Source organism: Macrotis lagotis, chromosome 1 (genome assembly GCF_037893015.1).
Source record: "Macrotis lagotis isolate mMagLag1 chromosome 1, bilby.v1.9.chrom.fasta, whole genome shotgun sequence".
Lineage (NCBI taxonomy): Eukaryota > Metazoa > Chordata > Mammalia > Peramelemorphia > Peramelidae > Macrotis > Macrotis lagotis.
Window position 1 is genome coordinate 904,291,517 of NC_133658.1, and position 26,461 is coordinate 904,317,977.

At 41.1% G+C, this 26,461-nt stretch overlaps 1 protein-coding gene across 1 annotated transcript in view; it reads right to left on the reverse strand.

Moving 5' to 3' along the window:
- SAE1 (SUMO1 activating enzyme subunit 1) overlaps positions 1–26,461 on the reverse strand; it is a 57,270-nt gene that overhangs the window by 23,054 nt on the left and 7,755 nt on the right. Inside the window, exons 2-5 of the mRNA XM_074219182.1 lie at positions 18,052–18,163; positions 13,107–13,283; positions 10,955–11,097; positions 8,883–8,982 (exon numbers count right to left, since the gene is read on the reverse strand). Coding sequence (XP_074075283.1) covers positions 8,883–8,982; positions 10,955–11,097; positions 13,107–13,283; positions 18,052–18,163 — 532 coding nt within the window. The remainder of the gene's footprint in view (positions 1–8,882; positions 8,983–10,954; positions 11,098–13,106; positions 13,284–18,051; positions 18,164–26,461) is intronic.

The following is a 26,461-nucleotide window of genomic DNA, read 5'->3' on the forward strand; positions in this document are numbered from 1 at the left end:
CATACAACCTTTACTCTTTGTTGGGAATGCAGCAAGTTTGGCCCAGAGGAAAGAACACGAGGTCAGGAAAACCTCTCTAATTTTCTCTACTCTGGGTTTCTCCATCTACTTATCATCCACCCTGAAAAACTCATTTCCCTTCTCTGGGGATGAACATCCTCTTCTGCAAAATAAAAATGCTTGACTAAATAAATTTTTTTAGTTATTTTTTTTTTGCAAGGCAATGGTTAAGTGACTTGCCCAAAAGCCACACAACTAGGTGATTATTAAAGTGTCTGAGGTCACATTTGAACTCAGGTCCTCCTGACTCCAGGGCCCATGCTCTATCTACTGCACCACCTAGCTGCCCTGACTAGATAAATTTTAAGGTCTCATTCAGCTCCCAAATGTAGAGAGAATCCATGTCTCACTTCTCAGTTCAAAAATAAAAACTACGTAATTCCCCCAGTCTGACCTATTGTTTACATGGACAGCTGAAGAAAAATAATTTCACATTAACCCACAATCTTTTGTTTTTAAGGGTCTTATGCTTCTACAAATAAAACCCTAAGAGGCCAGGTCTGACTATTTTGGATATTGGAGAAAAGAACCAGGAGCAAAAAGAGAGAAACTAGAAGGCAGAAGCTTCCTAGAGTCAGCTGCAAATGGCACAGGCTACATCACAAGAGGACAAAGTTACTTGTCACGGGAGGCATCCCAGCCAAGGCTACAAAGGTCCCTCATCTTGTAAAGGCATTCATCCATTCATCCTTCCCCTTTCACAATGAGTTGGACATAAGATAAACTCTGTCCTGTCCATTTCCAGAAGTTAGTGAAATCACAACCAACACAATAAGATCGCTAAATGCCAATTAAGAGTCCCTATATTTAAAGTCAAGATCCGAGCTACATCAGACTCAATGAGAGTATAGGGCCTCCCAAGACCATCTAATCCAGACCTGAACAACTCAAGCCTTCTCCAACATGCCAACCAATGGTCTTCTAGACTGGGCTTATCGAGTTCTGGCCTACCATCTTCCAAAAGAGCCCCTTCAATGCTTCCAAATCCCAGTCACTAGAAAGACTGGATGCCTCTACTGAGGCTGGATCCACCTCTGTGAAAGGTGGCACAAATAATTCCCAAATAATTCCCCATGAAGTCAAGTTGGCTCTCTTGTGATCACTAATCAGCCTCTTAAACAGGTTTGAGAATTCTGCCAGGATTCAGTAAACTTTCTGGTCTCTATTATGCAGATCCTACTCTCTTCCTTTTTGAAAATTGGAAATCACTCCATCTCCAATCCTGTGTCACTTCTAATATCCATGCCCTTGCAGCAATATATCAGCCAGTTCTTCTGAGCAGTGAGGGGCCTAGGACAGTATGGTACCCTCTATCTTGGGGTACAAATAACTTATCAGTTATTTCCATTCTGTCTTCTCCAGTTCAGAGACCATTCTACCTGGCAAAGACAAAAGCAGATTCCGAGATGCACCATTGCATTTTGTGTCACCTGTGAGGGTCCTATCCCCCAAGCAGAAGTTGTACCCAGACTTTCTTGCACTCTCCTCTCCGATCTCCCTCAGCATCCTTACTAATCCCAGTTTAGTAGGCCCAAGCAACATTTTTCTTTGGACTCCTGTTACTTCCCTCAATTCCATTTTCTGTACATATCCTTTCAAAATCTGAGTGAGTTCCCTGAGCATCTAAATTGGTCCCTTTTAAAGATAATTCTCCCCTTTCTTTTCACCAGAACAGCTTGTGTCTTCAAATATCAAATTTTGAGAGCTCCCCATTTCATACAGACTGACTTCCCCTGGAGAATTTTAGGTTATAGGATTCTCCCAATCATTTTTCTGACTCCCTCTAAAAACTTTTCCCCTCCAAGTCTGTGTAGAGAGTGACTATTGAAATATTTTCAGTTTTTCTTTCTTCTATCTCAAACTCTAAAAAAGAATGTGACTTCTCCCCAACAAACTAACCACTTCCATCCTAAACAATCATTTCTTGGTAAAAAACAAATTCAGGATAGCAATTCACCTAGGGGATTCCACCTCTTAACAAACTGCCATCAAAGAAATTATTGGATACTATCCACTGGTCAGAGAGAAGCCCTACAGATGCCTGTTATATCAATATTGTGCTGACCCGGCAATATCTTTCTCCAATTCCTCATCCATTTCCTTTTTCTCCAGATAGCCTGGAGTATGTGTAAAAATTGCTTTGTGTGTCTGCTGTCCCTGATCCTCAAGTCCTAGACTCAGCCTTCTTTTGTGGTTCAGACTATCATGGTATGATGAAGTTTTATCCTTCCAAGGCTCCTAGGCTCTGCCAGTCATTTGCATCACAATTTCAAAGCATTCATCTGAAAAATCTCCTTTTGCCTAGACTACTTAAATAGTAGTCATTTAATTTGGAGATCTAGTTTACAAAACAAGCTCCCAATTAAACCATAACAAAAAATATTATTAATCAGGCCACTAAAATTCTACATAGTCAGTCTATTAAAAAATGAAAAAAGACAATTATAAAGACTGTTAACATATGCTAAGAGATGAATATCTGGCATAATGGGCAGCTCAACCATATCATCCAAGATGGTTTAAGCAAAGGGAAGTTCAAATTGCTGGAAAAGATTAAACAAACATGGTTTTCCTCCTTCCCACAGCTGGTGCCTAGTGGTTCCAACATATTATAAACAGTGCTATATGACACACCAGAGTTTGTTTGGCTGCTTCAGCTCTTTTGGCAATGATACTAACCTCAAAAGATACAGTTAACCCAGTGATGCTGCATACTAGAGCAGTCTGCCAGACAGCTCTTAGGAAGTCTTCTAAGAGGAGTCAAACTATTAGCTGCCTGACCTGGGCATGCAATCAGATAGAAGATAAGTCACTTTTTCTTTTAAACTAAGTTTAAAAAACAATTCAGAGGCGTCATGTAGCCTGTGGGCCCCTTCTCCCCAATACTACTAAAAACCATTTTCCACCTAATTTTTTCTTACTGTTTTCTTGCACTACAGGATTTCATCTAGAACATCTGTGGTATAGGGCAAAACACATAAATATGGCACGGGGCTGCTTGGAGAGCATCAAGAGGAGCACTCATGTATCAGTCCTCACTGACCTTAGCAAACCTCTCTGCTGCCTGCCTGGAGCCTCAGGATCTTTATCAGTAAAAACCTCCTTCGCTCAGCCCTGTCACACCCATCCCACAAAGCAAATGGAGGCAATATCACTAAACAGAATATTTCTTTCAGACAATCAATTAGGATCTAATCAGTCCTAAAGAGAGAATTTAAGGTCAATGCAAGTCCCTAAAAGGCCCCAACTACTCAACTTTCCTGACAGACTCCAAGGCTAGGCCATTCCCTAAATCACATTCAGTGGGATGCAGAAAGAGCTCTGCCATGGATAGAAAGAATAATGCCTGGCCTTGAACCCTGTGGGACAGGCACATAAAGTCAGGTAACCTATCCTGGCCTTGACAACTTCATCTACAAAAGAAGGCATTTGGAGCAGATGCTCTTTTAGGTTCTCTTCCAACTCTAAATTCCATTTCTATTTTCACAGGATCAGACAATTTAGAGCAGGTCCTTAGAAATCTACTCATTTGTTCCTTCTATAAGAGGCAACTGAAGCCCACTGTGGGTGGTTTGTCCCAGATCATACCTTTAGCAAAGGGTGGAAGTAGCCTTTGAAATCCAAATTCCAGTCTTTACTACATTGTCATAACAATGAAAATAAAACAGATTGGTACTCAATAGAACTGGGCTGAAGTCCTGATTCTGTCACTTAAGGGACTGACACCCTCAGCAAATTAAACCCATAGAGCCAGTTGCCTCAGCTGTAAAATGATGATTTAATACTTGCATGTTGTCATTCAAGGATATAATGGATACAAAGCTCCATGTAAACAGTCACATCACCTGCCCAGTACTGACCAGATCAGACAATCAATAGTTGCTCACAGATCAGCACCTTTGTCAAAATCAGACTACTTTATCTAAAGGTCAGATGACAGACAGTACAGGTTTACACACTTCTTTGTAAGTGCAGCTCAAAAGTAGGGAGGGGCCTGAGTATTGGACCAATCATTTCAGTGGTTAGGAGGAAACTCCCTCTACCGGTGCAAGCTGGCATCTTCTCTGGATGAGTTCTTGGGTATATAATAGAGCAGTCACTTGGGTGAACTTACAAAATTGTGTGGCTTCTAACTAGCCAGGAACACAAGTAGTACAGAGAAGAAATGAATAATTTTAAGACCAATCCTAAGCTCTCAACTTATTTTAACCTAGCTCTGAAAATAGACATTAGATTCATTTTGAACATGGTGCCAAATAGAAATGTGTAGTAAACTAAACTACTTACACAATTTCCATCTTCAATTAAATCAGGAAATTAACTAGAGGTGGCAAGGGGACCTAGCAGCCAAAGTGTTGAACTTAGGGTCCAGAAGGATCCCTTCAGATCCCTTTTAAGACACTTACTAGCTCTATTACCCTGGGGAGGCAAGTCACCACACTGAGAGTCATTGTGAAGAACAAATGGCATCATATTTCTCTTTTTTGCTATTATGCCTACAACTACTGTTACTACCACCACCACTACTAGAAACACCGGATTAAGAGGAGACCTGGGAGTGGCTAGGTGGTGGGGAGTCAGGAGGATCTGAGTTTAAATTTGACCTCAGACAATTAATAATTACCTAGCTGTGTGGCCTTGGGCAAGCCACTTAACCTGACTGCCAGAGATCTGAACTCTCAATTTTGCTTTTACCCATAAACTAGATATATGATTAAAAAAAAAAAACACCTGGGCTTCAGTTTCTTACTTTGCCAAAGAAAACAGGCAAGTATTTTCTGATGAGAATGAAAAAGTTCAAGGGTAGTGTATAAATTGTCTTTCAACCACCAGAAAATTGTCATGGAAAAGAGAAATCTGACTTCTTTTTGACACTAATAGGCAGAACTAGGAGCAAGGGGAAGTACTTGTAGACACATTTGGTCTCAAGCTTAGTTATTCAACATAACTAGTAGACAGTGACCTTGGAGTCTGGAAGAGTTCAATAAGAGACTGGAAAAGCATCTGTTAAGGCTAGTCCAAAGCAGATTCCTCTGTTGGGTGGGAAGTTGGGATTAGACTGCATAAGGTCCCTTCCAAGGCTGTGATTCTGTGACCTCGCTCTGATCTGTGTCTCAGGTTACTTCCTCAGCCTGAAATCCTGCTTGGATTCTCTCTCCTCAAGCATCTGGTGGCAGCAGGCAGCATAACAACAACTTGTTTCTATGTGGCTTTATTTTAGCTGAAGATTACAGTACCAAAATTGTCATTTCCTTTTTCGGGGGGGGGGGGGGGGGGACAATGTTATTAAATTTAGAAGGCCCTAGTCATAGTTAATCTAGGTTTTAGCAAAGCACAGGGCAAGTCTCTTGTGTTCTTTTTGGGGACAAGATGGAGACATATAACTAAAACCATAGTGACAAAATGGCAAGCAGAATGACTAGATATAAGTCTAATATATACTTGTGGGGTACCCTGGGTACCTAAGCCTGGCCCTGTGCCACTGAACATTTTTAGCAACGGCCTGGATTAAAAGGCATGCCTTATCTAATGTGCAGATCACACTATGCTCACAGAGATTGGCAAACAAGTAGATGACATACTCAAGATCAGAAAAAAAGTCACACTCTAGAATGTGGGGCCAAATCTAACAAGATGAAATTTAATGGAAATAAATGTCAAATCTCACACTTGGCTTTTAAAAAATGGAAGCAATGTGACCAGATGGCGATTGGTCTGTAAGAGATCTGAGGGTTTTAGTGAACTGCAAGCCCAAGGAGTCAAGGGTGTGAAAGAGCAGCTGGAAGAATTCATACTACCTTAAGCCTGCCCAAAAGGCCCCTAATCCAGGACTGGGGTGAAGACAGAGTGAGGCAAGATCTAGTATTAATCAGAGTATAATTGGCTTCACATTTTATGAAGGATGTTGATAAGTTAGGAGTTCTGTGGCAGGCAGGCAAGCAAGCATAATGGTTAAAGGCCTCAAGATACGTCCCATACAAAGACTGGCTGAAGGATCCAGGGCTGTTTAGCTTGGCAAAAAAGCAGATTTGGGGAGGAGGGAGGAGATATGACAGTTGTTCCCAAATATTCTCAAGGCTCTCATGTATAAGAAGATGCTCTGGGGGAGGGAGGCCAGTCATCGGGCAGATTCTAGAGTGCAATGGACTGCTTCAGTAGAGGTGCACTGACTAGATGGAAGGCAACCAAAATGACTCTAGCCTTAAAACCTTGTTTATACCAAGTCTGCATATGAAACCCCCAAATCTGGTGGAAATGAACACTGCCTTCCCCTTGGGGGCTAGAAAGAGAGGCAGAGAGGGACAGAGGACCTGGCTCTATAATTCTGGGCAGATCACTGGCCATCCTTCATCTCCAATGAGATGGACTGGGCCAGGCCACCCCTGAGGCTCCTTAGCATATGTATCCTTCCTACCAATAGTTTCTGGGTCTCAGAAAAGCATTCAAAAGCACCAGTAAGACATTAATATCTTCTTCCTAGGAGTTTCTCCCTTTTTTTTATTTTTAGAAGGTTTCTAGTCATCAAGCCAGGCAGATTTAGCAATACAAAGGCCACCTGCAATGAGTACTCACCTAGACTCAAAGTGGAGGAGCTGGCAGTGCCTGCTTTCCACTGAACTAAAATCATACAACCCAACTGGTGATGCTTTACAATTTAGAAAGGGGGAGATATCTCAATTAGAGGCCCATCAAATTTCCAAGTGCAAAGGGCCCACCGAGAATGACTGATTCTTACCCAGACACTTCCTTTTGCAGAGCTAGTTATCTGATGTCCAGAGAGCTGACTGATGGCAGAACCCCATACAGGATGGGGGGAACTATCAGGCCTATATAAAGGGCTGCCTGGGGAGGCTCCATAAAGCCAAGGTTTGGAATTCTGGAGATGATCAATAGGAATGCATTGTATGCATCAAAATCCTAATAGATAAGGGTTGGAGAGCTAGTTCAAACCATCCAAGGCAAACAGCTGACTAACAATGTCAGCTGGAGAATATTTTGATACCTTAAAATTGGGCCCTGGGTAGGAAGAAGGGCTTGTTAATTGACAAGTTGGATGAGTGGTACACAAAGGCCCCAGGGTGCATGACGGGGCAGCCAACATTCCCCTCATAGTTAGATAAAGTAGCTCCCGAGAGGGGATTTCCAGAGTAGCCCAGCAGGACCCAAGCAGACCTTCCAGCACTGTCAAGCTTCCAGCTGGGAATGGCTAACAAAGCTGGGCACTAACTTTATTTAAACAGAAAAGCCCTACACCAATTCCAGAAGGCCTTAAAGACAGAAACCCCTCTTCACCAAGGCCAAGTGTCACCCTGCTAAGAGGGTGTGATTTATAAACTGACAGCAGCCACAATGCAGCTTTTATCCTGCATTTGTTAACAATTCATCTCCCTCAAACCCTCTCCCTACCATTCTAAAGAAGCTGGAAGGGGTTGGGGTGGGGGAGCTAAGTTTTGGCAAAAACACCAATGTTCAGCCTGAGGATAATGACGTTACTGTGAATAGATATTTAAATATAAACTTTATAATTTCCTTAAGTCTTATTTCTCATCACTGATTTATGATAGTCAAATATAAACTACAACAATCTGTCCCATGATTGTGGTTCCTGCAGTTAGGAATCACTTTAAAGGGAATTGATACAACAACAAAAACCATTTTTCACAAAAATCTGACATTAAAGAGTAGTCAGATGCCCCAAGTCTGATCTGTCCTCTGCCTCCATTCATTTTCTTGGTCCCCCAACTCTTTTGCATCCTCATCTTACCAGCCCCTCCCTCCTCTTCAGACAATAAAACAAAGTGCAAGGCAGTTGATGAAACAAAGAAATCATCCTAAAGTGCGGACCCCTTCACCTCCTTCTCTAGAATCTGGACTCTGGGTTTTTAAGGTGTTCAGTACATGAAGATCATCTGTTTCAAAGTGCTTTTCTCACAACAACCACAAATGATAGGTATAGTTCAAACATTTCTACTCTATATAGAAAAAGAAAGCATGGCTCACTGAGGAAAAGCCTTACCCAAAGCCAGCAAGGTTGAGGCAAGCTTTGGATTAGGGCTTCTTCACTTTATGTGTGGCCTGGATGCCTCTGAGAACATGGTGAAGCCTAGGAGAGATTCTGTGAAAGCAAATGGACCCCAGGTTAAGAACCCCTACTCCAAATGTCCTCTTTCCCCCCAATACTTTGCTGGATTATTGACTTCTTTTCACCCCCTATCTGAGGCTAATCCGAATGCAACCTCCTCCATCAGTCAATCAATCAATCTCAGGATCCCTGCCAACCTCCTGCCTTCCATTTCCCCTCCTCAAACTGCTTCTGGATAGAACTTGGTCTGGCCCTCTCCTTTGTGCTCTTCTCATCTGCCTCTTTCAGTTCAGTCTGCTGTTTCTTGGTGTCATATCCTCAGGGCCAATAACAATCCCTTTACACACAGTAGGCACTTAAGAAGTTTCTTGAAACAAAATAGATTAAAAAACACACAACAGAGCTTGTTTTTAAATCTATTACACATTGCAACTGCCCACCCTTCTAAAACCAGGCTTCATGGAGTCAGTAACTTTATGGATAGTTCCATTTCACAGTCTACTCTATGACCTGTTTTTCACACTAAAAGCTTTTGTTCAAAGATTATTATAAGTGGAAGAGGACAAAAAAACACAAAGAGAAAATCCCAGAGTTGAAACTGGTCCCTGCCCCAGAAGAAAATACCAGGTACTATGGGTGAGGGAAGCCAGAGGGTACCTCACCCATAGAGAAGGCTGCTTTCAACTGTGGCTACCCAAGATGAGATGGAAGAAGAGTGAAGGGTCAGCATAACATCTACCTTTTTGACCATTGTTGTTTCTGTGGCCTCCAACTTTGCCTTCTTCGTGTCAGGTCCATCTTCCATTCCTGGACTGCCTTTGGGGACTTTGGTCTTCTCCCTAGAGTGACATAAATCACAGAATCTCAAGACATGAAAGGGCCTTTGGGAGTTCCCCACCATCCCTCACCTAACCACAGAACTTCTGTTTGAAGGGCAACTATTCCATTCTAAAGCTTGACCAAGTATACCCCTAAATAAGAGGGACCTGGATATCACCTTCAGTCTGATTCCCTTTACAGGTAGAACTAACCAAAGGAATTGGCCCAGTTCCCAGAAGTCTCTCTTAGCTGAGCTCAACTCTCTTGGAGTCTCTAGCATGGGCACTCAAGGGAACGTAGCCACATAATGCTCAGTTCTCTACAGCACAACCCTTTATGTGCAGTTTTTCAGGGCTCCCTTCAAGTCATTCAAGGCGACAGCCTATATCTCTAGATTCGAAGAGCTAATGGAAATTAACAGGACAGTTTGAAATATGGCCTCTTAACCCACTTCTAGGGGAGCATTAGCAAAATTTGTTCAAGGCTCCCACTTCGTGGATGGGGACTCTAAGGCCCAGAGAAACAAGGAGTAGACTTGAGAGCTCCTGAAATAACACCTTCTGATGACTTTTTGCCTCTCATCAGAAAATGAGGCGGACAGCCTCCCACAGATTTATAAATGGGAAGAAGCCATCAACATCTAGTCCAGTCTCATTTTACATATCCATGATTTCTTTCATTTTCTCCACCAATAGAAATCACAATCTGACCTTTTGCTTAAAGGTCCCATTCCCTTTAATAATTACCTAGCTGTGTGGCCTTGGGCAAGCCACTTAACTCCATTTGCCTTGCAAAAAGCTAAAAAAAAAAAAAAAAAAAAAAAGTCCCATTCCCTTCCTCTTCCCTCCACCCCCCACCCCCCACCCCCCCACGCCCACCCTTACCCCTGGGCTGGAGGCTACTAAGGCACATCTGACACAGTTTCCTATTAACCCAATTCCTCTGATTCCATTTTGTGGGACAAGATAGCAGTGAAGAGGGCGCCCTGGACCTTAAGTCTGGAAGACCTGGGGTTGACTACAAAAATGAGAGACAGAAGGGGCAGCTAGGTGGCATAATGGATAGAGCACCGGCCCTAGAGTCAAGAGGACCTGAGTTCAAATCCGACCTCAGACACTTAATGTTTCCCTAGTTGTGTGCTGCTGGTGAATCTTAATAATACTCCAGAATGGGGGTAAGCCATTGCTGCAGCTGACCAGCCAACTCATCTCTTCTGGCCCTATCTGTCCTTGCCTCTTGGGTTGATGCCATTTCCTCTCTCTCTCTCTCTCTCTCTCTCTCTCTCTCTCTCTCTCTCTCTCTCTCTCTCTCTCCCCCTCCCTCCCTCCCCCCCTCTCTCCCAGGTACTTTGGTGGGAAGAGTTGAACATTCTACCCTTTAGAAGGTTTTTAAACTGATCTGAACAATGTAGGCTCATAGAGAACATAATGAAACCAAGGATGTAGTTAGTAGCCAGATGTAAAATGAATGAGGTATGTTTGGTTTGTTTTGGCCTAAGAGATGAAAGTCCAAATTCTCCATTCCTTGCAAGTCAGTGAAAGCACTGTTTCTCAGGCTCTAACATGCATGTGTAGTAGCTTTAAAAGGTTACTCCACAGGCTACTTCCTTGGCTTTGTCCATTTGGTTGGTTTTGGTTAACTTCCAAGTCTAGAACGTGGAGAACCTTTCTTCCCTCTACTGACAGACCTTGGTAATTCTTAGGTCACAATTCGTATCCAAGAAAGAGGAAGACAGCTAGAACAAGACTTTTGGTACAATGGGTGGGAGGTGAAAGCTGTGATTCTCAAAGGTGAATTTATACAGAGCCTTGGGAAAGAAGGATACAAGGGTATAAGGGCAGGTTGTGAACTACACTGGTGGAGAGAATGAACTATCTGGATGCTACTAAATTATTTCAATGTTAAAAGCAGCTGTGAGGCTGTCAGGCCCTCATACCCAATCCAATTTAATTTTTAGGATGCTGTGAACTCTCCGCCTCTCCCAGAACTTACTCTACAAACTCATGCTCTCCCAGATTAGCAAACATGTATCCATGGTAGCCAAAAACATCCCCGGTAAAGAACTTGATGCTATTTTTATAACAGATTTGGTCAATTTTAACTAAGACATCCCGGGAACAGGAAGTCAGACACACCTAAAGAAAAAGAGAGAAGCGTGAGCTTTTGCAATCAATGATTCACCTTATTGACATTTAATTATCCTAAAGAACAGGCTCTGTGGACATGTTTAAGAGCAGTTTCAAACTGGTAAGACAGGTTCTTGGAATACTAGTATTAGAAGACAAGAAAAATGGCAGGTTTCAGTGTATAGAAATATAAGTTAAAATGCCACACTACTGACCCCAAGTGCACAAAAAGCTGACCAGGTTAAGGTCCCACCACAAGACAGGTTATATTCCTTAGGTTATATAGTGAGCCATCCTTTATATCTTCTTCATTTTGGCCACATTTTCAATAAATGAAGAAACTGTAGAGTTGGACAAGTAAATTAAAAATGGGGAAGAAAGGGGAAGAGACAAAACGCCTTCCATCTGTGCCCAACATGGACCCACAGCATGATGTGACTGCCAAGCATGATCAATCCTGGGCTGCATTAATAAAAGCATATGCCAAGTATAGAGCATGAAGGACTCAAATCCATTTTGAATAGCAGCTAATCTACAGTTAAGAACCAAAACCACTCTTCAAAAGTGACCACAGAAATCACCAACTTACATTAGAACTTGGCATTTTCTCTCTTCTTTGAGTTGTTTAGGAAAAGAGAAAAAAAACTCAGCCCTGCTGGGATTTCCACCCACAAAATCTGGTGTGAAACCTAGTGCAGTAGTGGTCAACAGGAAAGGTTACACACCATCCCTTTAGACTCAGCTTCACTCAAAGTGATGACCAGAACTGTTTCTGGGACTGCTGGCCCATATTCCATTAAATGAAAGAACTGACCATGATACACAACTTAAACATAGCAGACAGGATGAAACAGATCAAGGATAAGAAATTTCCTTTCCAAAGACCATATATTCTCTCTTGGGCAGAGTTTCTTAAACTTTTTTCCGTGTTCTGGACTCCTCTAAATAGTCTGGAGAGCCTAGGGACTCCTCAGAATCATGCTTTAAATACATTAAAACACCTAAAATTACAATGGAAGCCACATTACATTGAAACATGATTGAAGTAGTGTAGTAGGGGTTCTTGAGTCAGGAGAACCTGAATTCAAATCCAGCCTCAAAAAACTTGATACTTACTAGCTGTGTGACCTAGGGCAAATCACTTAACCCCGTTGCCTTGACAAAAAGAAACCAAAAAAATACAGTTCCCAAAATATGTATATATTTTTTTAGGTTTTTGCAAGACAAATGGGGTTAAGTGGCTTACCCAAGACCACACAGCTAGGTAATTATTAAGTGTCTCAGGCTGGATTTGAACCCAGGTACTCCTGACTCCAAGGCCAGTGCTTTATCCACTACGCCACCTTACGCCACCTAGCTGCCCCCAAAATATTTTTAAAAAACAAGCTAGCACCCTAAGAACATCTACTTTAAGGGAATGTGGAGAAAAAAATGACAGCAATGTATTCTCTCCACTATAGTCCTAGCTTTAAGTATTAAAAATAGAAATAAATTTTTTCAGAAGAGAAAAATGTTAGTGTGTTTGTTAGTCAGAAAATACTCTTCTATCTCCAGACAACAATAAAACAAACCAAAAAGTCGAAGTGAACAGATGTGTAAAGGGGATTAAATAGCAACCTGCCCCACTGTATCATTAAGAAGGCCCATTAACACAAACAGATGCTCTATTACGAAAAGGGTCAGACTAATGGGCAATATGGCAGCAGCTCCTATTTACCGTACATCTAAATATCACAATTAGTGGTCTGACACTTTGCCTCTAGTAACCTGATCCTCTAACATTAACAATTCAAGGAATGCCACAAATGAATCAAATGTTTGCTTCAAGTAATTACTGAGGAGAAAAGAAATCAATTAGAGGTTCTTCCTTGCAAGTATGAAATGTCATGTTCTTTGGAGCCACAAAGAGAAGCAAGAAAGGGTCTAAGTGAATAGAAGACCTTGTTTGAAAGGATACACTGAGAAAATTTCATGTTGTGAAAAATCAAGCTCCAATTTTCTCTTCCTGTAAAACTTACAGCATCAAATTGTGTGAAAAATGTCTCAGGCTTGTTTTCTATATTCTCTGTGTCCACCTTCACGTCCACCATGGGATTGAGGTTCTGGGCTCGTTCCAAAGAGGCTTCTGCCCGATTCCGGCCAGAGGATCCAGTGGTAGGAATCAAGAATTGAGCACTAATGTCTTCTGGAAAAACCTAAAAATAGATTTTTTAAATTACTAACTTTTGCACAGAAGAGGTTTCTAACAGTAGACATTAGGGTGGACTTTTGGATTTTCAAGGGTGCTCCCTCCAATTCATCTATAAAACCTACATTCAATAAAAGCAGCAACTTATTTTGTCCCTAGTTTCCTTTCCTCAACCTCCCAGGAGCGAAAAATTTCACTTGATACTGTTTTTCCTATTCAGAAGTCAATAGCTCCCTCTTGTGTTCAGAAGAAAGTCATCACTGTGTCAAAATTCCCAAAACAAGACTGTCAATCAACAGGGTTTCCATGGATAAAGCTTGAAATGTTCAGCAACTGAACAAAACCTCTGATCTCAAGGTCTTAGTCTAGCCATAGAAAAAGATAAACATCCTGAAGAACAATGAAAGAACTACATACCAGTCAACTGACAAGCATTAAGTTGGATGCTAGAAGCTGAGACATATAGAATACATGAAAAATAAACAGCACAATGTAGGCTACTGACTATAGCTGTCGTTAGTCTCTGTGAAGGGAGTGACCCATGAGGAATGGGCTATTGGATTACATAGGGTCAGTAAAGAAAGACTTGAGCTAGATGTGGTTTCAGTCATTTTTTTTGTTTATTTTTGTTCATTTGTTTTCAATCCTGAATTTTTTTTTTTAGCCATCTCCTCCTTCAGTGCATTAAGGTAGATAGGGTGAAGTGATTGATCCGGGGTTACCCAGATGGGGTATGTGGGAGGTCACCTTTGAACTGAGGTCTCCTCCTTTGAACTGAGGTCTCCTCCTTTGAACCAGTGCCAGAGGAAGAGAGCGTGGGCCTCAGTTAAGCCAGGAGCTGAGAGAGTCCAAGAGGTCCAGGAAGCAGCCCAAATGTGAGCTCAGAGACTGGCTCCAACCCTATCACTGAGCCTTGCTTCACTGGGCAGGGCAAGTCTGATTTCCTTCAACTATAAAATGAAACATTCTCTGATGGCCCAGGTTCTAAAAGTTCTTCACAGATTTTCCCCACACGAGAGAAATCTTCCCAACACAAAGCCCCCATCATCATACATTCAAGCCAGACCCAAACCATGAGAGAGCAAACCATAACTGCTATCAAACTCTTCCAAGAGCCTGATATTTTAAAATATCAAAAACTGAATTGATTTAGGACTGCCCAACAGCCATCTCACCCTTATCATGCCCTCTGCATCATCGAAACAATTTCTTCTTGGTCCATAATCCATGGCAAACCTAGGCATGGCCTGAGTGCATTCAGTTGGCAGTGGGCATTCCCTCCCTCTAGGAGCTATCTGGAGCACCTCTACAGTGCAGTCAGCACTAAAGGATCCAATAATTTCTGACTTCTTTAATTTATAAGGTTGTCTCCAAAGTTGGAAATGGCTACAGCAGAATCAATGTTCCTAAGTCAAGAATAATTTATTAAATGCCTACAAATTGTGATGTCCACACTCAGGTGGCACCATTGATAAGAGTGCTTGGCAGGTAACCCCTGAGTTCAAATTCAGTCTCAGACAAGTAAAGCTGTGTGACCCTGGGCAAGTCACTCCACCCTGTTTGCTTTAGTCTTGTCATCTATAAATGAAATGTAAAAAGAAATGGCAAAGTACTCCAGGACCTCTGCCAAGAAAACTTCAAATGGCGTCACAGAGAAGCAGACATGACTGATATAACAACACTTTGAGGTGCTGTGTCAAGTTCTGGGGATACAAGAGACAAAATACAGACCCAGCTCGAGAGGAGCTTATAAAGCAAGAGTGAAACATGCAAACACTTCTGGACAAACACATTCACAGGCCAAACTAGAGACAATCCAGAGGAAAGCATTACACTAGCATTCAGGGGAAAGCAAGGGAATGTCACAGTGAAAATCAACTTCAGGAAAAGAGGAAATTTACTTATTTTTTCTCTTGTGACCAGAAGCTCATCTGTCATGGAGGACAGGCAATCAAGTCCTTAGGTCTTAGATTACATATTGCTTTGGAATAGTTTTCTCATCTCAGATTATCATGGCTACTGCTCAATTTCTCTTTTTATTCCCTTTTTATTTTTTCCCTCAATTATATATAAACAATCATTTTAACTTTCTTTTTTTTTATTGAGTCCCAAACACTTTCTCTCCCCTCCCCCTCATAAAGAAGCCAAGAAATTTGATATAGGATATACATGTGCAATCATGTAAAACCTATTTTCATATTAGTCATGCTGTGGGGGGAAGAAAAGGAAAGTGAAAACAAGTCAACTCCAAACTGCACTCAAGATTCCTTCAAGTTCTCTGGAATTGCCTTGGATGCAGATAATAGTCAAGATCACAGTTGTTACTGTCTACAAAACTCTCCTGGTCATGCAATCACGTTATTTTTTTCCAGTTTTTCACAAACTACCTTGCTTATCATTTCTTATAGCATAGCATTCCATCACAATCATATACCACAACACGTTCAGTCATTTCCTCAGTGATGGGCATCTCCTCAATTTCTACTTCTCTGCTGTCACAAAAAAGCTACTATTATTATTTTTGTAAATCTAAGTCCTTTTCATTTCATCTCTGGGATACAAATCTAGCAGTGGCACTGCTGGGTTAAGGGCACACACAATTCTATTGTCCTTTGGCTACAGTTCCAACTAGGTCTTCTGAACGGTTGGATTAGTTCACAACTCCACCAACAGTGTAATAGTGTTCTCATTTTTAGATATCCCCTTCAACATTTGTAATTTTTCTTTTCTGTCAAACGAGCTACTCTTGAGAGGTGTGACATGGCACCCTAGAGTTGCTTTAATTTCATTCCTCTCTAATCAATAATAATTTAGAGAATTTTTTCAGGAGATTATTGACAACCTTGATTTCTTCTTAAAACTTCTGAATTCATATACTTTGAGCATTTATCAGTTGGGGAATGACTCATACTCTTATAATTTTCTCAGTTCTCTTATTTTTGAGAAATAAGACCTTTATCAGAGGAATTTCATGTAAATCTCCCTCCTTCCCATTTTGATTTTCTTCTAATCTTGGTTGCATTAGTTTTGCTTGTGCAAACACTTTTTAATTTAATATAATCAAAAGTATCCATTTTACAAGCAATGATTCTCTCTCCCTCTTATTTGGTCATAACTTCTTTCCTGATTCATAAATCTAGGAGATAAAAAAACTTCCATGTTCCCTTAATTTGCGTATAATATCACCTTTTTTGGTTAAATCATGTATCCATTTTGTCCTTATCTCATTGCAAGTTTTTGGCCTATACCTACCTAGTTTCTGCCAAACCGCTTTCCAGTTTTCCCTGTGATTTTTGTCAAATAGTGATTTCTTGAACCAAAATCTTGGCTCTGGGGGTCTGTCAAAAACTAGATAGCTGTGGTTATTTACTGCTACACAGTGCATACTCCTCTGCTCCATCAACATACTGCTTAGCTATGACTACAATGTTTGGATGATTACCGTGCTGTAATGTAGTTTGGCTACCCTCCTTCACATTTTTTTCACTGATTCCCTTGATATTCTAGACTTTTTGTTCTTCCAGATATATTTTATGATTTTTTATTGCTTAATTTCACCACAGCTCTGAGTACTCTTCTAGCTCTCCAACCCTGTCCAATCCTCATAAGCATCTCTGCCTCCACTAAGCATTTATTAAGCAATTTCTAAGGGTCAGGCATTCAATTAAAGCCGGTTATTTCAGTGACCTAAACATAAATGAAACATTTTCTCTCTTTCTGGATGAACAGATTTACCCTCCAGGATAAAGTCTAGAACCCTCACTAAGTGCCCAGATGTCCAAGACAGGGCGATGGCAATCCAAGGAGACACAATATGACTTAAAAAGATGTTGACGAAAAATAATGACTCACAATGACACAAACTTTTAAAGTTTCCAAAGGGTTATAAAACTGAATATCCTTTTCCCAGCATGGTATCCCGAAGAGAAAAAAAAAAAGGAAAAGGACCTCCACATAGAGTTCTTTTTGTGACAGCAGAGAATTGAAAAATTGAAGGTATGTCCATCAATTGGGAAATGGCTGAACAAACTGTGATATATGATTGGAATGGAATACTACTGTACCATGAGAAATAATGAGCAAGATGGTTTGAGAAAAATCTGACAACACTTAAATGAACTCATGTAAAGTGAAGTGAGAAGAACCAGGAGAACATTGTACACCTTAACAGCAATATAGTAATGGATCAACTGTGAATGATTTATTTCTTCCGATCAAAACAATGATCCCGGATAATTCCAAAAGATACACAAGAAGGGAAAATGCTGTCTACCTCCAGACAAAGTTGATGTCTTCTAAGTGCAGACTAAAGCAGAGTTTTCCACTTTATTTTTCTTGCATTTGCCATTTATTTTGGAGGGTAGTAGTGGTGCATACAACATGGCTAATGTGGAAATGCTTTGCGTGACTTCACATTATCACTGATATCATACTACCTGTCTTCTCAATAGTCAGGGAAAGGGCTGGAAGAAGAGAAAATAGGAAACTCAAAATTTTAAAAAATGAATGCTAAAATAAAGCAGTTATTTAAAAATTCAAACATAAAATTGAAGAAACAGACTCTAAAGAGGTGTAAGGCAAGCACAAAGTCCCCGACACTGTGCCTAAGTGGCAAAGTACAGCAGTTTCACTCTCATGATGTTGCACAACCTTGCCCTCTTTTCTACCACATTCACAAACAGACTACCATCCTGCTCCACTTGGCCTATGAAATCTTGACTGGCCTAGAGCAGATGAGACTACTGATAAGCAGATCATTAAAAATGGGATTTCACCTTTTGATGATCCATCATGGTCAATCCTTTCACACCTGCCAAAATAAGATTCTTTGCAACTTCTGCTCCCAAGCCTTTCATTCCAACAAGCAGAACCCGGGAAGCCCGAAGCCTGTAACAGAAACACATGCTCAATTACAGAAGGACCATAACCGGCTGTCACAAATTTCAGGAATGGCTGTATGCGTTGGATTTCCAGAAAGGATCCCAGCTGGAAGGCACTCCAAAGAGTCAGTAGTAAGATGCTAGGATTCCACACTTGAAAAGACCTTAAAATTGGGACACTAATACACTCTATGTTGGTGGAATTGTGAACTGATTCAACCATTCTGGAGAGCAATTTGGAACCAGGCCAAAGGCATGCCCTTTGACCTAGCAATATATCCCAAAGAGATCATGTATAAAAATATTTATAATAGCTCTTTTTTTCAGTGACAAAGAACTGGAAATTCAGATGTTCGTCAATTGGAGAATGGCTGAACAAGTTATGATATATGAAGGTTATGGAGCACTGTTATTCTGTAAAAAATCATAAGTAGAACACTTCAAAAAAACCCGGAAAGACTGAACTGATGCTGAGTGAAGTGAGCAGCTTCAAGAGAACACTACACATATTAACAACACTTCGAGATGATCAACTCTGATGGACGCAGCTCCTCCCAGCAGTTCAGAGACCAAGGACAATCCTGAGGGACCTGCTATGAAAAATGCCATCTAAATTCAGAGAAGGACTAAGTCTGAATACAGAGCAAAGTATACTATGGTCACTTGTTAAAACTTCTTTTATATTCTTTCTCATAGCTTTCCCCCTCCCCTTCATTCGAATTCCTCTTCTACAACAGGACTAATATGAAAACATGTTAAACACAACTGTACATGTACAACTTTTACCAACTGTGCGCCACCATGGGAAGAGGAGGTAGAAAAATGTGGAATAAAAACTTGCAAATGGATGAATGTTGAAAACTACCTATGCATGTAATTGGAAAAATAAAATAATAGAGGAAAGACCTTCCTAAAGCTATTGAGAGTCTAACTTAACTGATTTTTTGGACACAGCTGAAGGGTTTAGTCCAAGGCCTCCCAAGAGGGCTCCAATCTTAGTATTCTAATGGAAAAAGCAAATGGAAAGGGGAAATTTAGTAAGGCCTCTCTAGACCTAAACAGAAATGAAGTTAAATCATTGTTATATCCATAAACAGCAAATCCCACGATTAAAGTTTTAAATCTGGTCACCTAGGCCAACCTCTTCATTTTAACAAATGAAGGGAACTAAGGCCCAAACCATCCACAATTTGGAATTAACCTAGAAAAGACACTCAACTATATATCTTCTTTGACTCAGCTATTAGGCATATGCTTTCAAGGAAGTAAAAAACAAAAGGAAAGGTTTTATTTACTGTAATAAGTTTTTGTGATAACAAAGGTCTGAAAGGAAAATGGGTGCCCACCAACTGGGGAATGGGAGAACAAACTGAGACATGAATATTAGATGCCTACAAGGCATCTGTCATATAATAAGACAAAAGTAAAACAGTTTCCACCCTTAAGGAACTTAGATAAGAGAAAATAACATGTATCAGACCTATGATTTCAATGTATCAAAAACTGCCCTCAGAAGACTAGTTTTGGCAGCTTCAAGCCTTAGAGAGAGATCTGGAGCACTGGGATGCAGAGGCCCACTCTCTTGACAGAAAACAAAGAAATATTCTTCTAAAGATGTGGAGCCAAGAGGGTAGAGGGAAAGGAAGCAATGCCATGGGCTTCTCTCCATCAACTCTGCTAAACAGTTTTAGAAAATGCATTAGACTGAATCTTTTTTTTTTTTAGGTTTTTGCAAGGCAAATGGGGTTAAGTGCCTTGCCCAAGGCCACACAGCTAGGTAATGATTAAGTGTCTGAGACCAGATTTGAACACAGGTACTCCTGACTCCAAGGCCAGTGCTTTATCCACTACGCCACCTAGCCACCCCTCTAGACTGAATCTTGATGGAGAAATTCAGAAAGTTACAGGTCAACACAGAGAGACAAGACAAGGAGACCTGCAGCCCCTTGGTGACTGAGGTCAGGCCTGAGGCACATTGTGCATGGCCCTCCTAAACCCTAGCTGCCACTGTTGCCCAGGCTGTAGAGCCAGTTCCGTCAATAGGATTGTTCTGGGGAAGGGAGGGAGGTCAGAAGGCTGCAACTGCAGCAGTAGCAATGGTGTGGTATAGATCCCAGGAGCAGGGCAGGCTCCCACCTCCATGCCAGATCTGGACTCCCAGACCTCAAGGAAGCCTCCAAGTTTGCTGCTATGAGCTGGAAGGGCTTCCCAGCAGGCTGACAGCAGAAAAATCCAGCAACATCTCTCTGCTCTTACTCAGACCCAAACTTAAGTCAGGAACTGGCAAAGTAACAATCACACCACTCTGGGAGCATGTAAAGCCCTGAGGGTCCCTGAGTTCCTGGAATAAAATGAGTCTCACTACTCCAAGAAAGCAGCAACAGAACCAGGACAGACCACTCCTCTAGAAGTGTGGAAGAACCCAACTCTAACATGAAGTCCTTGGAAGAAGAGAGAAAAAAAGCAGCCCATCAAAATAAAACTATTATGGTGACAGGGACACTTCAAGACACACACTTATCCAGAAAAACTGAGTACAATACTTTAGGGGGAAAAAAATGAATGAAACAGAGGACTTGCAAGCATTTCTGATAAAAAGATCAGAGTTGAAAAGAACTTTGAACTTCAGAGTAAAGAGAAACATAAAAAGATCAAGATGGATGAACAATAATCATTGACTAAACAAGGACAGAATGCTTACTCTGTTGTCTTTCCTTCATTCTTAAAGAAAACCATGACAAGGCAAGTGAACAGGATTTGAGTGAGGGGGGAGGGGACGCTCCAGTGGCCAGATATCAATCAGGACTGACCACAGCCCTGGATGCCAGGCAGTCAGTGTTAAGGGACTCATTCAAGGTCACACTTACAGCTAGAGTCAAGTGTCTGAGGCCACATTTGAACTCAGATCCTCCTGACCCCAAGGTGGGTGCTCTATCTATTCCACCACCCAGCTACCCTCTCTAACAGAGGGAAATGACAGATGTGTCTACCCTCTCATTCCTCTTTTCATTATGATTCATAAAGGGAGTACAATTAGACAAGGTTATGTCTTGATCTTAAGAATGAAAAGAGAGGAAAAGGGGCAGCTAGGTGGCACAGTGTATAGAGCACCGGCCCTGGAGTCAGGAATACCCAAGTTCAAATCCAGTCTCAGACACTTAATTACCTAGCTGTGTGGCCTTGGGCAAGCCACTTAACCCCATTGCCTTGCAAAAAAAAGAAAGAAAAGAAAAGAGAGGAAAAGAGATATATAAGGAGAGAAAGGAAAGTTAGGGAAAACCATACCACAGGGAAAACAAGGAAATATCTAAACAATCAAGGAGGGGGTAGACCCTTGCAAGCTTAGTCTAAAGTGGTAAAAAGAACATTTGCACATGTTCTTACACATACACAGAGAACTGAGCACAGAAATACATTTCAGTGAAACAGGAGAGGGGTAGGGAGGAATTAGAGGGAAAATGGTTTAAAGGAGGGATTAGTACTAAACAAAAAAATTCTAAGGATGACAAATATTTATTTCAAGGTCACACAACTAGGCAGTTACTGTCTGAGGCTGAATTTGAACTCAGGTCCTCCTGAATCCAGGGCAGATGTTCTATTCACTGCACCACTTAGCTGCCCCTAAGTTCTTTCTGAGGTGACTAAGAATGGGAATCTGAGGGGGTGCCTATAAAACTATAATGGCTGAACAAGTTGCAGTATATGAATGAGATGGAATACTATTGTGCTAAACTCTTATCAGAGTAATAACCTGCCACAAATCCAGAGACTAATGATGAAACTCAATGAGACAGATATTTGTCAAGACACTGTCAATGTGAAAATTTGTTTTGATCAACTATATATGTGATTCCCAAATCTACCTTCCCTGCCCCAGCTTCTCTGCTGCCCTTCCTTCTTGCATTCCCAGCTGCCACCTGAGAGGCAGGAGACATCTCTCCTCCCCATCTCCTCTTTCCTGATAGGAACTTCCCCCACCCCACCCCAAACCTGTCCAGGTCCTCACCACATCACTGGCAAATAATTTCAATAGTTGGAGGGTGGGGAGTGTCTGCCTGCCTCAAGTTTCTCCCCATTCCAATCTACCCTCTATTCAGTCACCAGAGGGATTTTCCTACATCTGTTTGATCTGTCATGCCCTCCTCAGTAAACTCCAGGGACTCCCCATTGACTCCAGGAGCAAAAAGAACAAGTTTTGTCTGGCATTCAAAGTCCTTCCTCACAAGCCCCTTCCCATCTTTCCATCTTTCCAGCCTTCCCACCCCTTCCTCCCCCTACAATTTCCTCTTTGATCAGTGACACTGTCTCTGGGCTCCAGGCAATCTCTCTGGTTGTCTCCTGAAAGGAACACTCCCCTTCTCTCTGACTACTGACCCCCCATGGCTTTCTTCTACAGAAAGCTTCCCCCTCCTTCTAGTGTCTTCTCTCTATGAATGAGCTCCTCTTAAGGCAGTACAGAGCTGTGTGTGTGTGTGTGTGTGTGTGTGTGTGTGTGTTCTCTGCCTCTCTTTACACCCCTTTTGCTTAGACCAGTGCCTGGCACATAAACAAGTATATGTTTATTAATGACTGATGGGTTTTGTTTTTCTTGTTCTTAATGGGAAGTGGGAGGGTGATAAGGTAGATCTTGGCTGATTAAAACAATATAATTTTTAAAATGAAAAAATACATATATTTTAAGAAATAAAGAATTTGAAAAATTTAGAGAAACTTAGGGAGACATCTCTGAACCAATGAAGTCAAAAGAATCTGAAGAATGACTTCCAAGAAAACAGTGAAAGTCTTCAGACCTGAACTCAACAATTGTGACTACAGATGAGGTAGTGGACCACAGGTGAGGTGAAGAATGAAGCATGTGTCCAAAAGGTTCAGCATGTTGATTATTTTGCTTAACTTTTGAGAGAGGGAAGGATCATTGGAAACTAACAGTGAGAAGGAAAAGAACATCAAGATAGCATTTTTGTGACAATTAAAACATAAAGAAACCAAGACCAAGAGAAGGAAAGGAAGTTATCAATATGGCAGAGCTGACACTTGAATGTAGATCCTCCATTACTGGCCTCTGCCCCCCAATCTTGAGCCTAGGCAGTACCTCATGCATGCTGGACACAACTTCCAGATTTATCCCCCCAAAGGGGGGTATATCACTGATCATATCACTAAAACATCTAAAAGCCTCTTGCTCAGGACAAACTCTTAACACCTAAATTAGGTACTCCACACTCTCTGCCATCTGCTTTTACCCAGAGTTCCCATTCCTCCTCCACACAAACAAAACAATCTCAACATTGAAAAGTCATCCCTACAAGCCAACCTTCACCTGAAAAACTGGATTCTACTTGTCCTTCCTCTCAATCCATGCAAAGTTGTTTTCCAAAATCTAGGGTGCATGTCAAGACTTCTCTCCACCCCAGCACTCAATTCTGGTCATACAAAGCTCTTAATATATGAGGTAGAAGAAGAGCAAGAAAATTGTTTGGCTGAACCATTGAGCTCATGAGAAGGAGAGCCAAGTTATAAAGCACAGTTTGCAGCTGAGCCAAGAATAGGGAAGTGACATGGTCTGATAGGTGCTTTAATAAAACGCTCTGGCAGCCATGTGGAAGATGACTGAAGAGGAAAAGACTTAAAGTAGGAAGTTGGTTTAGGGGATTATAAATAGTCCCAGAGAGGCAATGAGAGCCTGAACTAGGATGGAAGCCATCTGAGTAGAGAAAAGAATAGGATATGAGAGATACAGAGATTGAATCAGAAGCAACAAGATTTTGCAAATGATTATCTACATGGAGTAAGGCAGCACGAGGAGCCACAAGATAACCATGATGTGAAGGAAGGGGACTCAACCCTGCCATATCTTAAACCGTATTGCAAGGCGATGATCAAAACAATCTGGCACTAGCTGAGAAAGAGTGGTGGATCAGTGGAAAAGATTAGGTACACATTATACAGAAATAAAAGATCGTAGTAATCATAGTATTTGATAAACCCAAAGACCTGAGCTTTGGGTACAAGAACTGGCTATCTATAAAAACTGTCAAGATTAGAAGGAAAGCAGGTAACTAGAAAAAATGGGGAAGTCTGGAAAATGATCAAGGGCAAGAGAAGGAAGAGAAAGAATAAAGAATGAATCATTTTGAACACGCTGAACTTGGGATAGCTACAGAATAAACATCCAGTTCAAACAGCCCTGGGTAAATGCCAGATGGCACTAAGAAGGATCTGGGGATCTTCATCAAAGAGATGACAAAGCTGGGCAGTTGGAGAGAAGGTAGCAAAGGAAAAGGAATTAAATGAGAAGAAGGTGTGTGGCACTGGAGCTAAAGCTAATAATATGAAAAACTGAAGGGCAGCCCTTGCCTTCAAAGAACTTCAACTAATGGAAACTGAAGAGGATGGGGGGGGGGGGTATCAAACCCTGGGCATGGTGGAACTCTCTCAACAGAGATCTGGTCTTCATGGTCCCACCCTCCAATCAAAGAGGGTGGTAAGGAGGAGGTACAAGGTTGCACACCAAGGGTCATGAGATATTATAGGATGTTGAGAAGATGAGGACTTTGTTTGAAGTGCAGTCAGGGGAGAAATGATGAAATAAGAGCTTTCTGAAAACCAACCCAGTGATTAAGTGATGCAAAGATTGCTATTCCCATTTTATAGATGAGGAAGTAGAAGCTTGGAAAGGTTAAGGGACTAATTTTGGCCTTTCCAAGCTGAATACGGTGCTTTTCCTGGTACACTTTAAATTTGTTTCAAGTCTCATCTCGTTTAGATTTAGTCCACAGACCTGACTCTGGGATAGGCTATATCTATAAACCTTGACTTACGAATGGGCTATCTTCAATAGAACTGATCATATATCCTTTGACCCAGTAATTCCAATATTAAGCATAAATCCAGAAGACATCATAAAAAATTGGGAAAGTCCCACTAGTTCCAAAATAGTCATAGCAGCTCTTTTTCAGGTGGCAAAGAATTTGAAACTGAGGGGATAATTGGGGAGTGGTTAAACAAGTTATGGCATATGGATGTTATTGGAATAATATTTTTCTGTAAGAAACCATGAATGATCCAACTCTAGGGAAGCATGGAAAGAATTACACAAATTGATGCAGAGTGAAGGGAACAGAACCAAGAGAACAATGTACACATTAACAACAACAACATTATGAGGTGAACAACCTTGATGGAAGCAGCTCCTCTCAGCAGTTCAGAGAGCTGGGACAGTCCTAGGAGACCAGCTATGCAATGCTATCCCCCATCCAAAGGAATCAAAACAACAAAAAAGTCCCTTCAGAATCTGAAGGAACACTGCATTCACTTTTTAAAAATTTCTCTTATGGATTTCTTTCCTATCTCATGATTTTCTTTCTTTTTCCTTAATCCTGATTCCTCAAGCCAAAAATGGCTAATATGTAAACATGTTAAACACAAATGTGTATGCACAATATTCACTCAGGGGAGGGGGGGTAGGGAAAGGAGTGTGGAAGGAAATGATGCAACTTAAAAATATGCATATGCATGTGGATGAAGGTTGAAAAACTTTCATAATGCAAATGGAAAAATAAAATATCAATTGGAAAATAAAACAAAGCTACCTTAAAGAATGGGCTATCTTTTCTTTTTCTCACATCCTCTCCAACACTGATCATTTTCCTTTTCTGTCATTTTAGCTACTCTGATAAGTGTTGAAATGGTACTTCAGAGTTGTTTTAATTTGCATTTTCTCTAATTAATGATATAAAGCCTTTTTTCATGACTTATATCATATGTTCATATCCTTTGACAAATTATCAATTGGAGAATGAAATTATTCTTATAATTTGATTTCTACATATCTTAAAAAGGAAAGTCCTGGGTTAGCTAGGTAGTGCAGTAGATAAAGCATTGGCCCTGAAGTCAGGAGTATCTGAGTTCAAATCCAACCACAGACACTTAATAATTGCCTAGCTGTGTGACCTTGGGCAAGTCACTTAACCCCATTTACTTGAATAAATTTTAAAGATTTTTAAAAAATGAAAGTCCTGGGGTGGCTAGGTGGCACAGTGAATAGAACACCAGCCTTGGAGTGAGGAGTACCTGGGTTCAAATCTGACCTCAGACACTTGATAATTACCTAGCTGTGTGGTCTTGGGCAAGACACTTATAGAAAAATATTCATAGTAGCCCTGTTGTCAACAAAGAATTGGAAATCAAGTAAATGTCCATCAGTTGGGGAACAGCTTAACAAACTGTGGTATATGTATGTGATGGAACATTATTTTCTATTAGAAACCAGGAGGGATGGGATTTCAGGGAAGCCAGGAGGGAT